At 50.2% G+C, this 16,847-nt stretch overlaps 1 protein-coding gene across 4 annotated transcripts in view; it reads right to left on the minus strand.

Moving 5' to 3' along the window:
• ANO7 (anoctamin 7) overlaps window positions 1-16,847 on the minus strand; it is a 28,149-nt gene extending 11,302 nt beyond the window's left edge. Inside the window, exons 1-11 of one of the 4 annotated variants that reach the window (XM_025216961.1) lie at window positions 16,637-16,847; window positions 14,302-14,376; window positions 7,887-8,027; window positions 6,053-6,119; window positions 5,277-5,446; window positions 4,125-4,232; window positions 3,550-3,686; window positions 2,774-2,831; window positions 1,001-1,111; window positions 573-738; window positions 14-104 (exon numbers count right to left, since the gene is read on the minus strand). In XM_025216961.1, the coding sequence (XP_025072746.1) occupies window positions 14-104; window positions 573-738; window positions 1,001-1,111; window positions 2,774-2,831; window positions 3,550-3,686; window positions 4,125-4,232; window positions 5,277-5,446; window positions 6,053-6,119; window positions 7,887-7,997 (1,019 nt within the window). In that variant the 5' untranslated portion in view covers window positions 7,998-8,027; window positions 14,302-14,376; window positions 16,637-16,847. Of the gene's footprint in view, window positions 1-13; window positions 105-572; window positions 739-1,000; window positions 1,112-2,773; window positions 2,832-3,549; window positions 3,687-4,124; window positions 4,233-5,276; window positions 5,447-6,052; window positions 6,120-7,886; window positions 8,028-14,301; window positions 14,377-15,471; window positions 15,772-16,636 lie in introns of those variants that run through there. The other 3 variants (XM_006034883.2, XM_006034884.1, XM_014525298.2) reach the window with 3 other exon arrangements.

Raw genomic sequence — 16,847 nt, forward strand, 5'->3', positions numbered from 1 at the left:
GGTGGGCACTTACGAAGGTACATCACCAAACATCATGAAAACGCCCATTATGAAGACCAGGGTGCCCACAACTGCTGCAGGCAAAAGCCAGGCAGTGTAGAAACCTGAAGAGAAAGGGAAGAGAGAGCAAGACCTCCTTGACATTGGAATCTCACTGCAAATACAGGGCTTGGGGTTGTTTCTCTCTTGTAGGGGCCACCATGTCTCTGGCTGAGGAGAATTCGCTGAAATCCTTAACCTCACACACCAAGCATTAGTGACAGCCAGCACAAACTGAGACCATGGTGTTGTATTTTTGTGCCCCTCTCTCTCAGAACTACTTGGTATTCATTGGGTGTGCTCCCATCTCTGGTTCTTAAACTGCTCGTTTCCACTCTCACTTCTCTCTCTCACTCCCTCTCCTCCCATACCTCTTCTGAGAGAAGCCCGAAGGCCATGAAATCACAACTGGGCTACGTGGGGTGAGTTCTTCAGGCTCCAGGGAATGGGGCAGTTGTAACTGGGCTGCTGTACTGGCATAGCCCAGGGCCCAGGCAGGGTGTGGGGAGCACCATAGGGAGTGCTGTCCTCACCCAGCCAGGCAAAGTAGAATGCAATCTTCTCGCCGAAGTACTGGCGGATGTGATCCAATGGCTGGTACTTGTTCCAATTTCTCCAGCAAGCCCAGTACTGGAAGAGGATCTGCCGCTGATTCAGGGTGTTGGCATCCAGCCCTTCTGGTGGCACCTTGTAGGGGCCCTGTGGGAGTGAGCACAAGGTGAGCCAGACTGCATGGTGAAGTGGTTTTCATTTAGCCTCGTGGACCCTTGCAAACTGTGCAGCTGCCTGTGCAGACTGCCTGGCTGGGCTGTGCACAAGGACTGGAGAGTAGGCCCACTCCTGCACCAAATTGGTCTGGCAGTGTGAGCCTGAGCTTCCTGGGTGTCATCCAAGATCTGGGTGATGTGCTGTAACCGCAGACCAGCCTTTCCAAGAGACCCAGGAACCAGAGTGGACTCACATCATGCAGGGGGAAGGCAGCAGTGAAGACACCCTCGTTCAGCAGCCGGTCCACCCCAACTTGCCCCTCCTCAATGTTGCCATAAGGGGTTGTGGCCAGAATCTCACGTAGCTGGGGGAAACAAAGAGAGTGTGACAAGAACTGCAGTCATACTGTGCCTCAGAACTCTTGACCAGTGCTGCCCTCCTGCAGAGAGAAAGGGGAAATTTTGGTGGAAGTATAAAATTCAGTCCAAGTTAATAAGATTTGAATCTGCAGGTACTGGTGGAAACTGCTTTTTTTTGTCCCGAATTCCACACTAGATGCTGATGGGCTTTGTGACATTCCCCTTCCCCCATCACTGAAAACTGAGCGACTAAGAAAAGTGATTTTTAGTTGTAGTTTGTAAACTCATTTCTACTGCTGTTAAGCTGCTGTCAGGGCTGATCAGCCTGTGGGCTGTCTCACTCACAAGCAGCCAGGGCTGCAAGCCCGGCCTTTGCAAGAGCCAAGCAGGAAACAGCTCTTGCCTCTTGGGAAACTTTCTGAGATCTGAGATTTCCCAATCTGTCCAAGAACAAGACCACAACCTTCTGGTGGTCAAAGGTTTGGTAAAAGATCAGAGAGAGGGTGTGGAGCAGGCACCCCCTGAAAAGTGAGAGAATCTGGTTCAAGTCCTTGCTTCAGTGAACACTTGCTCCTGTTAAGTGGAGCAGTTTGACTGTGGGTGGTGGATAGTGCCCCACCCCAGCACTCAGTGATTGGAGCACTTGCCTGGGGAGCGCTGGGAGGCTCGGGCCCATGCCATGGTCTGAACTGAACAGAGCAAGAATGTGTGCCAGCCAATGGCTGACTCACATGCTCTGCCTCATTTTGACCAGAAATCCCATCCTGGGGCCAAGACTAGGGGTGCACCGATAGAGATTTTTTGGGCCAATACCGATGGCTGATTTTTAAGGAGCCATATTGGCAGAGACCGATTCAATTCCGATATACAGCCCTGCAGTGTGGAGAGTGGCGTCTGGCTGCTAAGTCTGTTGTGGGGGAAGGGGTGGGGTGGGGGGGTGCAAATCAAGGCCCCTGCGGTGAGGGAGGGAGTGGGGCTGGCGTTGGGTCTGGAGCAGGGGCAGATGCTGCCCAACCGGGATGAGGTGGGGCATGGGACAGAGCCACAGCTTGTCCGGGGGATGCAAGGAGTGGGAGGGGCGGCTCCCACTGCTGCATGTACCTCCAGGGAAGGCAAGGAGGGTGTGTGCCCCTAGGTCTGTATGTGGGGTGAGGCAGGCTGCCGCTGCGGGCCAAGGCCAGGGGCTGCACCAGGCTCTTCCCAGTGGGTTCCAATGAACCTATATTTTCTGATGAAAGAACATTTCATCACAAGAGTTCCAACCAACTCAAACTATGATCAAAGCTTCCCCAAGTTGGTCAGCACATGCAGCCTGCTCAAAGGCTGAGCTGGCACCAGCTTGAATGTCAGCTTCCAGGAAACACAGGTACCTGCTCCCAAGCCACCCTGACTCCTCCCAATTTGACCTGCACCTCCATGAAGACACCCAGCCCAAGCCTAAGCCTAACCAGGGTCCCAGACCTGCTTTACCCCTTGGAGACTGGGGATGGCATTCTGTCCCCACCAGGATGCACAGCCCCCTCTTGTCTGTGCTCACAGATGCAAAGGCAACTCTCAGGCTGGCAAAGAATGGAGTCATGAAGGCCCCATCTCAGTCCCAGGCCTCGTGTCCTCTCCCTTTCCCCTCAGCATGGCTCCCCTGCCCCATCCCATGGCTGGGTACTCACTATTTGGTGCCGCTGCGTGCTGCTGAAGAAGCTGTCTTGTTTCTTATTCCCTAGGAACCTGAAATCAGGCATGCAAAACCATGATGGGAATGTGCCAGACAAGCTGCAAAATGCCTAAGGTGCCATGCAAACAGCAATCCATCCTGACTCCTTTTTTCTCCCCTCCTGACATAAGCCACAGGCTTCCGGCTCCCTCCTTCACTCTGGCATGTGATATGCTACTATATGTCAAGTGCCCATTGGTGGAGGATGGGAAAGGGACAGGCCTGAAGGGTTCCAATGAGCACGACACCTCCTGATGTTAATATCTCGATGTCACTCAGGCCCAGAGTCCATCCATTCCAAGTCATCGATTACCCTCAGAGTAGCCCTGCTCTGCTCATCACCTCCACCAAGGCACTCATCTTATAGGGCCATCCATCTCCTCCTCCAGTGCAGTCTTATCACTGTTACTGCCATGCTGCTGCAGCTACCATTGGACTCTAGAAGCTGGATGGAGACATGGCTCCTGCCCTGGGGCACTGGCAGTCTAGGCAGGGGAAGGCAGAAAGCTGTATGGGTGAGCTCTCAAGCTTCTCTTTGGGGTGACTGGGCTTTCTAGGCCAGCTGGAAGAAGCAAGTTCTTCAGGAGGTGCCTACTGCTCCTGCACATTCTCCATCCCTTCCCTCCCCATGGTGAATGGCAGGGGGAACACAATTAGGTCAATTCTGGGAAAAAGGAACCACGATCACCAGGAGGAAGAAGCAAGTACCTTCCCCAGCCCCAGCTCTCTTACCATTGCAACTTGTTCACCTTGAACTGGCAAGTGTAGTGGTCCAGAGGTAAGTTGGGGACCTCCTCGGCCAGCAAGTTGGGCATACCCAACCGCCTCAGCATGCGGGCTGACCAGTTTGAGGACTGATTGGCCAGGGCCTAGATGGGCAGAACAGGAAATGCTCAGGTGGAGGATAAGGACAGCAGTGGCATGGGACTGGGTCAGCAGGGGAGGAAACACAGGCTGGTGCACCCAAGAGGTGGCAGTGAGCACAAGAGCCTGCTTCATGTACAGTGGAGTGAGAAGGGCCCCGGGTACCAGTGTGGATGAGGTATATGGCAGGCCCCTTCTCAGGTTGGGCCATTCTGGAATTGCCCTGCATCTCAGTGCTGCAGCTCAGGGCAGAAACAGCCCAGCACAAGACACACAGCCATCAGCAGAGACCCTCTGCTGACCCCCCAACCCAGGCCCACAGTACTGGGGGTGAAGCAGTGCGGCACCTACCCACAGATGCTCTTGAGAGATGCCTATGTCCAGAGGGTGAGGTCCCGGAGACAGCAGAGCAGGGGAACAGTGGCCCCCACCCTGATGCTCACCTGTAGGGGGAGCCGGAGACTGAGATCCTCTGCATAGTAACACAGCACGCTCCACGGGGCACTCAGTAGCAGGTAGTGCACAGCTTTCTTCTTATCCTCAGCCACATGCTGGCAGGAGGGAAGGGGCACAGACATACACTAAAGTTAGCCACCTGCTGCACATCCCATGGTGAGGATGAGCCGACAAGTCCTGAGCAAGCAGGAAGAGGGAAAACCCACACAGCTGTTATATTGACCTGAGCCCACCAGGCAATTGTTCCTGCACACCCTGACACGCAGGGCTTACAGCTCGGTGATGGGGTCAGTGAGGCTCACAGCCCTTGGACTTCCACTGGGGAAGGGAACATTTTAGAACAGGGTAAAACACCGGCTCTGTGGCCTGGTGCTGCTCTGTTGGTGGAAAGGGACTAGAGAGCTACCTGGAGAAGTATTGTCAGTCACCTCTGGACAAGGATAACTGGTGTGCTGGATATGGGCAGGCTGGGGCCAGAGTCAAAATGCATTGCCCTGAGGCTGCTCTGCCTTATGCTGGGGGCCATGCCAGTCCCAGACCAGCTGCAAGCTTAGGGAAGTAGGGAACTGGTCTCCAGATCCCAGCCAGGCTACTCGCTGGAAGGGGCTTGGGTGCTGCAGATATCATGTGAGGAGACAAAACAGAAGGGCAGGTTTCCCCAGCTCCTGGACCTGGCACAACTTGGCTGGACATATGGCCAGGGCTCAGGACTCATATCTACTAGGCTGAATGGTGCGCAAGGCCTTGCTTGTACATGACTAGAACCCCCACGCTGGAAAGTGATGCAGAGGTGACTGTTCATTTGTCTCCACTGTAGCAGGGGGGAGAGGACTGGTTTGCCACCACAGCCTGCCTGTCTTTTGGGTGGTTTGTAGCTTGTGCGACCCAGAGATAGCTGCATTTGCAGTCACTGTATCAGGCAGCCCAGGGCTGTTTGCCTTCCTTTCCTCTCTGTTAGAAGCCAGGACTGAGCAGACACAGGATAAGGAGCTTCCTTTCCTAGTTGGGGGTGGTCCCCTATCCCTTGAGAAGAGTAGGAAAGGACAGACTGACTGACACTTCCTTTCTCTCCCTTCCCCCACAGCAAGGCTCCTGGGCAGATGGATGGGGCTGGGAAAGCGTGGGCTCCAGAAACCTACCTTCTCCATCCGGATCCCAATGGCCTGGAGCTTGTTCAGAAACTTCTTCCGCCAGAACTTGTGGAGGACGGCATGCGTCTTCCACCAGGTTCCCCTGCTCTCACTGTCGCTGCCTTCATCCCCCTGCCCTTCCTGTGCCCGGCAAGCTGTTTCCCACACCAGGACAAAGTCTGGGGCAAGAAGAGATTTTTCACATCCCTGCCCAGATGGGTCAATGTCCCTGTGCCTGCAGTGCTCTCAAGGACAGCCCTGTTCTTGCTCCTCTCCTTCTCCACCCACACACCTCTGCAATGCCCATCTCACTGCCTGATCAGGACACACCCTATGGTCAGAATCAGGATGGGGCAAATCAAACTTCCTAGCAAAAGGTGCTTAAGCAGAGAGGAACTGCCAGTACCAACTCCAACTTGTTTCCAACATAGCAAAGTGGAGCTTGCAAAAATAACAGCACCTTATCTCTTTGTGGAAGGGGTGCATCATTATGGGAACATGTGCTGCCTTATAGAGGCCACCAGGATAACAGCTCTCGAGACAGATGGTACCAGTAAGGCCTTGCAGACCTCAAGTGTGACCAAACCAGAACTGCTACACTCATGGACCAGTTCACCTCAGCTGCACCTATGAAGACCACATTCTAAACTCTTCATCTCAACATACATGTTTGGCCTCCACCTTTGGCTGGCAAGTGTCCTTTTAAAGAACAGGGCCCCCCCAGTCTCCAACCCAGTATTTCTCTCTGATCGGTATTTCTCCCTGTAGGCAAACTGTGTCCTCACCAATCCTGGTGTGTCCATTGCTGAATACATTTGCTGTGTCCTGCTCACCCTGGCTTGAGTTGCTCACCTAGGAAGAAGATATTAGCTCATGATCAAAAAGCAGAACGCATCAGGGCTTGGATACATATCCCCAGCAGAAACACCTGAGCTGCTCACAGCCATTGGTGGGAAGCAGGGGGAGTGCTGGGAAGTAATGTTTGGGTTTCCTTCCCTTCTGTCCTTGACCAGCCCTTTTCCACCTTTCTCATTCCTTCTAACCAATTAGTCTCCATCTTGATGGCACTAGCAATACAACTCCATAAGGGGCTCATGGTCATTCTTTTTCCTGTTAGCCACGGCCAGAAGCCTGGGCTACTCGTCTCAGTTGTGAACCTCCTCACAACATCCCTTTGCAACCAGAAGACTCAGAACAGTCCTTGGAGACTAGAGGTTACTTTGTCTAAATGGTGGTGGGTTGGCAGAGGGCTGTGGGAGGTGGGATCACTCTACAGAAAAGGGATTTTTCAGTTTCAATTTTGCACACTGTATGTGTGCACAAGAACACTGGAGCTGTAAAGAAAAGGGTAACATGCAGGATACTCTGTGGCTGCAGTTCAACATTGATTTAGAATCACTCAGCACTTACAGATTTCTGAGGAGTGATGTGAAATTGTTACTGCCATGTAATATTCACAGAGGTTTTTAGATCTTATCACAGAGGTGCAGGAGTGAATTGATAGCTGTGCTGAGTTTTTTGTATCACCTGGGCACTGCTGGGACCCCCCCCCGGATGGGGCTTAGGGAATAACAGCTACTGAATGAGCTGAGGGGGCAGGTTTCTCTAGGACAGGGCTGTCCAACAAGTGGCCTGTGAGGGGTTAAGTTGCAGCCTCTGGATTCCTGCCTAGCTGTTCCTCCCTCTATCACTCTGGCGCCAGCTTCTGCATTTTGTGCCTACCCCAGGGGGCATGGTGTTGGGAGCCCAGAGTAAGGCTGGAGCTGTGTGGTGCAGTGTTGGGGAAGGCGCTTGCGTGGTAATAAACAGGGGTGTCTGTGGCATGTGGCCCCCAACCACTTAGAAGCTTGCCAGCCGTGCTGTAGGACATGAGAGTAACACCCAACTCTGACAACAGGAGCCCTGGGAGCCTCTAAATCTATGCTGCAGAGAGACCTGGTTTTCTAAGGTCTTCTCTGAATAGGGATGACTTCCAGGAATGTCCTCCTACTGTAAACATGTGCCACTGCCCCAAAGGCGATCTTCATGCTGAACTAAATCATACTCATAGTCTGCGTCTAAACGAGACCCTGACTGAATAGTAGCCCATGACCACTGCACAGTAGTGCTGCATGGCAGAAAACGTGATGTGACACTACTGAGCAGTGGTCACGAGCTACCGCAGTCAGCGTCACAATAAAAGCCATTTTTCAGCATGACTGTGCAGTAACTTTGGTTACTGTGCAGTCATTTACTATGTTGTTATACAAGTATTAAATGACTGTGCAGTAATGACTGCGCAGTCAGGGTCTTGTGCAGGCGCAGTCATAGGGAGGGAATCCCAGATCCTCAGAGAACAACCTGCATTCAGCCCCAGCCCTGGCTTGTACACTGTTTGGGGCAGTTGATTTTCCTGAACTCCCCCTCTTTCTTTTGCCCTTTAGATACAGGAGCTCCTCCCTCACCTCACCGGGTGAGAAGGTCACTCTTCCTCTATCACTTCAGAGGAGCAGTGGCCACACTCTCCAGGAAGCCCCTATGTCTAGTGATTCCCTGTGTGGCAGGGGGCTGGAGGAGAAAACAGGCCAGCCCTTTCCTTTCAGTTGATAGATCCTTGCATGGTAGCTCTTGTTTGCCTACCTCTGAGATTTCAACAAAATCACGGTGCAGGCTCCCATAACTGGTCTCTCCAGCATCCTGGTCTTCACTGATCAGATGGGTGTGGTCATCTTTGATCTTCTTCCGCGGCATGGCAATCCTTCATGCCACCAGCACCTTCTGCTATGCAGGGGCAAATCAGCAAGATGCAAGTTTCCAAGGCAGCACTCATAGGCCAAAGCCCCTATCTAACATGAACAGGCAAACAAGGACTTACACCCTCAAGGCCCAGAAGGAGAGATGATCAGGATCTGGGCCATCACCTGTGCTGATGATGATGAAGGTCTAGGAGCAGTCTGGGGGTGAGCTGCCCCTTTCCTTCCCTGTCCGGTCACTAGAGAGCTCCTGCTCGTAAGTTTGAGCTCACTGAAATGGGAACCCCATGTAACTGCTCACTTTGCTTATACTTAAGGCCAGTTCCAAATGGACAACAGACGGAATTGTTACCTCCCATGCCAACTACCCTCACACAATGCTCACTCACCTCTTTTACAACTAAGGCAAACAAATTGCTCAGAAAGGGGGAGGAGGGGGTGTCAACATAGTAATTAAGGGACAGCACTGACTTCAGCCTTCAGCCAAAAATACAGAACCCCATTCACAGGCACATCTCTCTGCAAAGACATGGCAACATGTGAATATGTCACCCCATTTCTGAGGGAGTTTATAATTTGGACATTCAGGATAGAACCTCGCCCTCTGTGAAAAGCCCTAGAACAAGCCCTAACCACCAATGAATCTCTTCACACCCCTGGCACAAGATGAAATTTGCTCTCTGCAAGCGTGATTCTTAGGACATGAACAGGAAGAGCCTTGTGAGGCTGTTCTGGAAAGCAGAACAATGCTTATGTTAGCAGTATCCAGGAAGGTTTCTCATTTCCCCACACAGAGCAGGGCTTGAGGGCCAGACAGCAGGCACTTTTCTCAGTAATGCACAGGCAGGAACGACATATTGTTAAATGCAGATTGTCTGGGGAAATATTGGTGTTGATCCAAAGGCAGGTGAAGGACTGAACCTTGCAACTTGCACTAAAGTTGCATTTCCCTAAGTAGTCAAAGGCTCAGCCATAAATTTGCATTAAATAATAAAGAAACACAGGGCAGCATCCTATATGGCTCTAAAAGGAAAGAACATGTTGTGTCACTGCTCCAAGGTCACAGCTTAAGTATAAGAGACTGGTGATTTTGGTACCTTGTTTGTAAATGTATTTCTGCCAGCTCAGTTGACAGTTATTCATTATATGCAAGACCTGCTGGATGAGTTTGGCTTTATTTGATTCCGATGTTAATATTTTTAATAATTTAGAAGGACATCAACAGGCATTTATGAAAGTAGCAACACCAGCAGCAAAAACTTTTCGGCTGAGACACTGGACAAAGGAACTGGAGTCTTCATTATCAGAGCAGTTCAAGAAACAGTGTGCAGGTATCATAAGGATGGGGGGATTGGGGATTTAAAAAAAAAAATCTTTAATGGGAAAGGCAGTAGCTAGAAGCCTCTGTAATTAAGCAGAGAGCTAGGGGGAAGAAAGGGCGAGGGAGAAAGAGATGATTTAAGGATAACGTTGTTTTTCTTATTTTACTAAAGTTTCTTGTTCTGTTGTTGAAGAAATGTTTTTTTCATTGTTACCATACAACATGTATGCCTGGGAATTGTTATACATGCTAGCTCTGAAACCACTGTCAGGGGATCCACATTTCATCTTAAATCTGAGATTTTTTTTGATTATTGATTATAGCACATGTGACTCTTTACTAGTGCTTTTTAGCACCTCCTGTAAATGCTTCAGAAGAGAGGACGTTTTGTATTATGTAGCGAAGCCGTTCATACTACTGGTGAAAACACCAGCCCTCTGGCCAAATGGGAAGCTGCAACACAGAGATACTGGGCCAGCTGGGTGGGGCTTGAGGCCAGGAGCTTGGGGCTCCCCAGCAGGGAGCAGGATGGGGCTTTAGATGGATCATCCAGGGGAGGGGGAGGGTTGCTGCCCTCTGTGCAGGCGAGGAGACCCCCGTGCAGTTTTCTAATCCCTGTCATACCAGGTCACGGGGCAGGGAAGCAGTGCAGAGTGGCGAGCAAGTCTGCTGGTCCCTGTCGCATGATTTGGCACTGCAGGGAGCAGAGATCCACACCAGGGTCTCCTTGCTGCTGCTGCCCGCCCTGCGCTGCCCCAGTGACGTGGGGCTGCGTGGGGTGGGCAGCAGCAGTGAGGAGACCCCAGTACAGATCTCTGCTCCCCGAGGAGCCAGGTCGCACAGCAGGGCAGTACTGGTCCCTGCCACATGACCTGGCTCCACAGGGAGCAGAGATCTGGCATGGGTGGTGGTGGGAAGGAGAGCCTGACACAGATCTTTGCTTCCTGCAGAGCCAAGTCATGCGGCAGGGATTACCCAGCCCCCAGTTTGATTCTCCAGCTCTCTGATCATTCCCCCAGCTCTTCCCAGGGGGCATGGGCCCCCGGATCTGGATGTCGGGTTTCAGCAGGCTGCTGCTGCAGGTTGGGGCCAGCGGCAGCAGTATAATCTTCCCAGTGCTTGGCATGTGCTGCACTGAGCGTCTGCTGCTGGCCTCAGCCTGCAGCAGCAGCCTGCTGAAACCGTGTGTGCAGATCGGGGGCTGTGCCCCCTGGGAAGAGCTGGGGAAATGAGCTAAGGGAAGCGATCAGAGAGCTGGGGAATTGAACTGGGAGCTATATGTCAATATCAGAACAGTCCTTCTTCTTCCTCTTCTTAGTTTTTGTTTCCCTGCAAGCCCAGCTCTGAAACTCCAAAATTCTCCAAAACGTTTCCAAAATGTTTTGGAGTTTTCCAATTAATTTCGGAGCTGTTTCAGAGCCTTCTGTTTTGGTTCAGATTTGGTGTTTTGGGTACCAAAATGGCCCGAAACACCTCCAAAACGAAACAGCTATCAAAATTTCACATGGCCCTAACACTGAGGTGGCTGACAGATATGGAAAAACAAAACAAAACTGTGCTTTACCAGAAGCAGCAGCGTGTTAGCTGAACTGGGCTCTGCAGCATCTGTATAAATCGGGTGCTTCAATGGGGCTTTTTGGCACTTTTATTTAAAGCTGATGCAATCAGCCATTAGATAAAAGTGCCCGAAAAGGCCCACTAACATGCTTGATCTATACAGATGTTGCATGAGCCAGGTCCAACTAATGCACTGCCTCTTCTGGACATGCGCTGGGCTAGGTGCAGGGGTGCGCAGAATTTAAAGTGCCCTTGTTGGGGTTTTTGTTTTACATCTGAAAGCAGCCTCTGTGACTTGCCCAAGAGTGCCATAGCTTTTCTAGCAAAGATAGGAACTGAACCAAGATCTTTCATTACCCTGCCTAGGACTGAAGCCAAAGCCTGTGGAATCACAGAAAATTAGGGTTGGAAAGGACCTCAGGAGGACTTCTAGTTCAACCTCCTGCTCAAAGCAGGATCACCCCAACTAGATCATCCCAGCCAAGGCTTTCACCTAGCCAAGGATAGAAATTCCACCACGTCTCTGGGTAACCTGTTCCAGTACTTCACTACCCGCTTAGTGAGCCAAATTCTTCCTAGTATCTAACCTAAACTTCCCTTGCTGCAACTTGAGCCCATTTCTCCTTGTTCTGTCATTTGCTACCACTGAGACCAGTCCAATTCCATCCTCTTTTCAGTCTAATTCCATCCCCCTTCAGGTAGTTGAAGGCTGCTATTAAATCCCCTCTCAATCTTCTCTTCTCTAGACTAAATAAGCCCAGTTCCCTCAGCCTTTCCTCATAAATCACGTGTCCCAGTCTCCTAACCATTTTCGTTGCCCTCTGCTGGACTCTCTCAAATTGTCTACATCCTTTCTGTAGTGGGGGGCCCAAAACTGGACATTGTACTCTGGATGTGGCCTCACCACGGCTTGAATAGAGGGGAATAATCACTTCCCTGGATCTGCTGGCAATGCTCCAACTAATGCAGCCCAGTAAGCCATTAGCCTTCTTGGAAACAAGGGCACACTGCTGGCTCATATTCAGTTTACTGTCCACTGTAACCCCCAGGTCCTTTTCTGCAGATCTGCTGCCCAGCCAGTCAGCCCCCAGCCTGTACTGGTGCATGGGATTGCTCCATCCTAAGTGCAGGACTTCGCACTTTTCCTTATTGAACCTCATGAGATTTCTTTTGGCCCAATCCTCCAATTTGTTGAGGTGTCTGAATCCTAGCTTTACTCTCCAGTATTCATTACTTTCCCCAGCTTGGTGCCACAGGATCAACCCCTGGGGCATTCCACTTGACACTAGCTGACAATTAGACATCAAGCCATTGACTACTACCCTCTGGGCACCTATACACGTGTTGGACATCTGGTTCAAAGCATGCTAATTAGCATGTGTTGGAGCAGACTCAATTAATCAAGTCTGCTGGACTCTGGGGCATGTTAATTAATGCACTTCAGCAGCCTCCGCATCACATCTATTCAGCACCCCTGCACTTCAAAATAGCAGTGGGGTTGCTTTAACCAAATCTCCTCAAACAAGCTTAGTTCAAGTACCCCAGCTGCCATTTTGAAGCATGGGACGATGAATACATGCGGTGCTGCTGGCGCTTTAATTAGAGTGGCTCTTGGAGCTACTCTAAGTAAAGTGCCCCCCACCACACTGGAGCATGTGCACAGATGCCCTCTGAGGCTCGTGATCCAGCCAGTTTTCTATCCAATAAAAGAATACACCACTGGGACCCCAAACCTCAGGATGATGTGCGTCTTTCATGGCAAGAAGTTTCAGAAACAATAAGAAGGTGCCACTATTTTCATTGCACAGTAAATGAACTGTGCTGTGTGTGCAAAGTCCTCCAACTAAGAAAGCACTTGGAGATGCAAGAGCTACAGCAAGATAATTCAGGCATCCTCCTGCTCGATGTGGGATCTGAGGAGTCAAATGGGCAATAGCACTCACAGCATGGACAGGACAGAAGCCATCAAAGCTGCCTGAACCACCCCAGTCCCAGAACTCTGAATCCTGTTGTAGGTACTAACTTCTATTGCAGGTTAACAGGATTTACAAAAGATTGGTTGGGTTGTTTTGAATTTGCAAGGCTGTTGCTCCCACTTCTGTTCATTCAGCAGTCATTGCAGCTGTTTTACAAGTGCTGGGACTGTTAGTTAACTTCAATCCCCACAGAAATCCTCAGCTGAAGTCCAGCTGAACTGTTGAAATCTTCAACCGGCATAGGAGTAGCAGCAGTTCAGCTGGTCACTATAACCCCTATGCTACAATACAGTCCCTTGGACTTGAAATTCTCTAAGCCTTCGTCTCAGGGCTATGTGCCACAGGGTAATTGCATGAGGCATACCAGAAAGCATCAGTGCTGTTATAAGGCCCTGTTGCGTCTCAATGGACCAAAAGTTTCTGTCAAGAGCAACGGGGGCCAGATAGGCTATTGCAAAGATGAACAGCGCAACAATCCATGTCATGCAATTAATACCACTACAACCACTTCCTTCCTTTGTGCCCACATATGCAGAGGAAGAAATGTGTTACATTTGCCAAGGCTTTTCCACACCTTGTCCAGTTCCTTGAAAGCAAGTAGCTCACACAGACAGACAGCTCCCCCGTTCAGAGTAGAGAAAATTTTATTTTACAGGAGAAATAAATATGCTCTTTGCAGGCTCAGCACAAGAGGGAGGCTACTCTAAGTGCCTCTAATGAAAAACATGTCCAAGATTTTCAGAATCACTAGTGATTTAGGGTGTTCAATGTGAGATGCCTTAAAGGAGGTCTGGTTTTATGAAGGGGAGGGGGTTCATCACTTTCTGGAAATCAGATCCCTTCAGGCATTTCAGGTTGGAAACACCAAAATAAATCACTTTGAAAGTCTCAGCTTTTGTCCAGGTTTTGAAAAAGCACCATATTGGAAAACACTGCAAAGAGCCTGATGTTAAACATGACCTAGTACTGTGTTGGCAGAGATGTCTGTATTTTAAACTATGCAAGTAGATTACAGCTAACTGAGTTAATCCCAGTCACTTAATGCCCTTTTAAACACAACAGACTCCATCCATGTTGGAGATGTAAATTGTGTTTGACTTCACGTAGACATGGGCAAATCTAGGAAAGGGAAGCAGAAAGAAAGTAAAAGCTATTGCTTTTATAACTTTATCCAAGTTCTCTGGTTGGTACACTGCCACTGTAATGCTCCATGCACTTCAAATTATAGCAAGCCAACCATGAGCGAAGAGGGGGCTCATCATGGAGCAATTTCACTCATCATAACTCTGTGTGACACCCTAAGTCAAACTCACTCTACTATGGTAGTTGGTTTCTGCCCCTACACACACAGAAGTTCGGCTGCATTCAGAATACTGGGTGACAGCAACATCTAGTTCAGAGGGCTCTCCCTTGCTCTCTGGACTTAAACCAAAGCATATTTGCATTACCTGAGAACAGAGCTGATTCTTGCCACGTCACAGCCTCTTGGTGTTGCTAGCACTCAATGGATTTATGGACTGTGCCTTTAAGAAAAAGAGAAACAGACAGTGAGAGGTGCCTGCCAGTACAGCCTGAAACCAAACACATGTTCCAGGGAAATGGTATAGTTTGGGAAATGATTTCTCCTTTTATTCCTTTTGGGCTACAGATTTCTACCTGTGCCCTAGAGGAAAGCTGAGACATCCAGCCTTCAAAAACACAACTAACCTGCCAGCAAAGAAATGTACACATTGTGTAAAGAACCAGCGGGGAAGAACTTGAGAAGAGTGGACTGGGGTCTGCAGATAATGAGAAGTCTCAACTGCAAGCAGAAGCTGGACAAATGGAAACATGCTTGGAAATGAAGTTTGCATAGCCACATGGGGAAGGTGGATGCCAATTTCCACTCATTTTCCTTGTGGTGTCCAAACCCCCTAGGCACCTTGGAACATTCCACCCTAGAAACCAAGCTCAGTCCCAATTTATTTCTCCCTCGCTCTGTTTTGCAGTCCTTGGGAAGTGAATAGGGTTGCAAGCGAGCAGCCGATCTGCTTTGCAGCACAGCTGTATTCAAACCTGCACTGAAGGTTTTTTCTGTAGGGAAGGAAGGAAGCCAGTAAAGGTGCAAAATTCTGCCAATGAATAGAAGTTGGGAATACCAGTGGAATATAAGAACCTTTCCAGGCAATATTTTCTTTAGCATTGGGCAGCTCTGTGCGGCTAGGAGTGCAGTATTAAAGGCCTGTTGTACTCTAACAGGGCCGAGTCTGTAGTCAAGGAGTACACATGTCTATGCTGAATCAGTTTAATCAGTCAAGCAACATGTTTCTAGGAAAGTTCACCAAGTTACCTCAGAGCAGCCTAACAGCGAACCCCCTTCCCAAGCAAATGTCAGCTCCTGTTCCAAAAGCTGCAGTAGAAACCTCCCCACAACTCCCTGTAAGCATTTGTCCTGCTCTGGAGTGGGGCTGCACAAGGAGGCAGTGACAGAAGCCAGATTAGTCCTCCCAAGTCCACTTTTTGTTGCAGGGGGTGCCCCTCACTCAGCTGAACAAGGTTTCTGTCCCAACCCTCACAGGAAGAAGTGGCCAGTGGGAACAGATGCCACTTCTGTGCTTCCCAGAAGCCCATCACTGTACCTGATGCTGGTGGAGCTACAGCACTGGGGATGCCCTCCCATCCATGCTGCAGACTCCAGGGGTTAGCTCCATGCTGAGAGCTCTCGCTGAGGTGATTTTGCTTGGTTCCAAGTGTAGAAAAGACAGGTGGCCAATGGGTCACCCCCCAGGTTACTGCCCCAGGCTCCTCTCTCTCTCTTGCCTTCCCCTGAACTTCTAGAGACAGGAAAGTGCTATCAGTCCATCTCCCTTTTTTGCTTCAAACTTTCTTTTACAGCTGCTTCCCGTCTTGGGAAATGCCAGGTTGCACACAGGAGAGGAAGAAATCCTAATAAAGCAGGGGAGATAGCAAGTTTACAAGCCCTTTCTGATTTGCTGCCTCTCTCAGGCCCTGCCTTTGTTTGAGATGGGGGTGTGGATTCACAGATCCCTGCAGTTAGGAGTATCCACCTTTTAATAATACACAGCAAGAAAAGCCCATACCATGGAGACAAGGAATCAAGGAGCGTTGGCCTTTCTGTCCTCAAGCTGGCCATGGCTCTCTGGGTCCAGGGCAGGTTAGTGTGGCAGTTGCTTGCATACAAGGGAAAAGTTGTACTGTTTTATTTTGGGGAGGGGATAGAAAATGTAAGGGCAGATAACATCCCAAATTGTTTTCTATCAGTTCTTTGCGGATCCATGACATCAACTAGGATGCAATCATTAATCACCAAGCCTGGGAGCACTGAGAGTGACTCACACTTGTAGACGTGGGAGTTACCAGTGACTTGAGACTCCACTTTCCCACGGAAGAGAAGCCAAGAGTGAAATGCAAGGGCTTATATGCGACTTGGTGGAGCACTGGGCTCCCCCAGTTCCTCACCCCTTTCACTGGGACAGCACAGATCAGGGAAGGGAGGGAGTCTGGTGTTGAGGATTTAGTCTAGTGATCTCTACTCACTTACACAGTCCCCCCTTCAAATAGTAATGAAGCACCCTCATCCTCACAGGTACCCCGAGGCAGGGAAGCCCAATGAGCCCCATTCTACAGACAGCAGTTGTGTCCCAGAGCACCCCAGTGCCTTGCCCTAGTCAGACAGTAAGCCTGACAAAACAGAGACCTTAAACCCAGCTCTTCCGCGTTCCAGCCCAGCATCACAGCCACAAGCCCAGCCTTGTACTCAACGCAGAGCAGCCAGAACCCTACCTCCTCCTGCTGCCTGATTGGCGAGTTCTGACACCTTCCTCTGTGAGATCACAATGGCAGAGCCACGAAATGCCATACGGTATTTATAACAAGAAATGAACAAACTGAAACCAAGAGAAAGGTCTGAATGGATCTCCCGCAAGTCAGAGGAGGTGGCTATAACAGGTCCTAACCTGTTCCCAAGTTAGGCATCATCCATATTTCCTAACCT

Source organism: Alligator sinensis, unplaced genomic scaffold (genome assembly GCF_000455745.1).
Source record: "Alligator sinensis unplaced genomic scaffold, ASM45574v1 scaffold863_2, whole genome shotgun sequence".
Lineage (NCBI taxonomy): Eukaryota > Metazoa > Chordata > Crocodylia > Alligatoridae > Alligator > Alligator sinensis.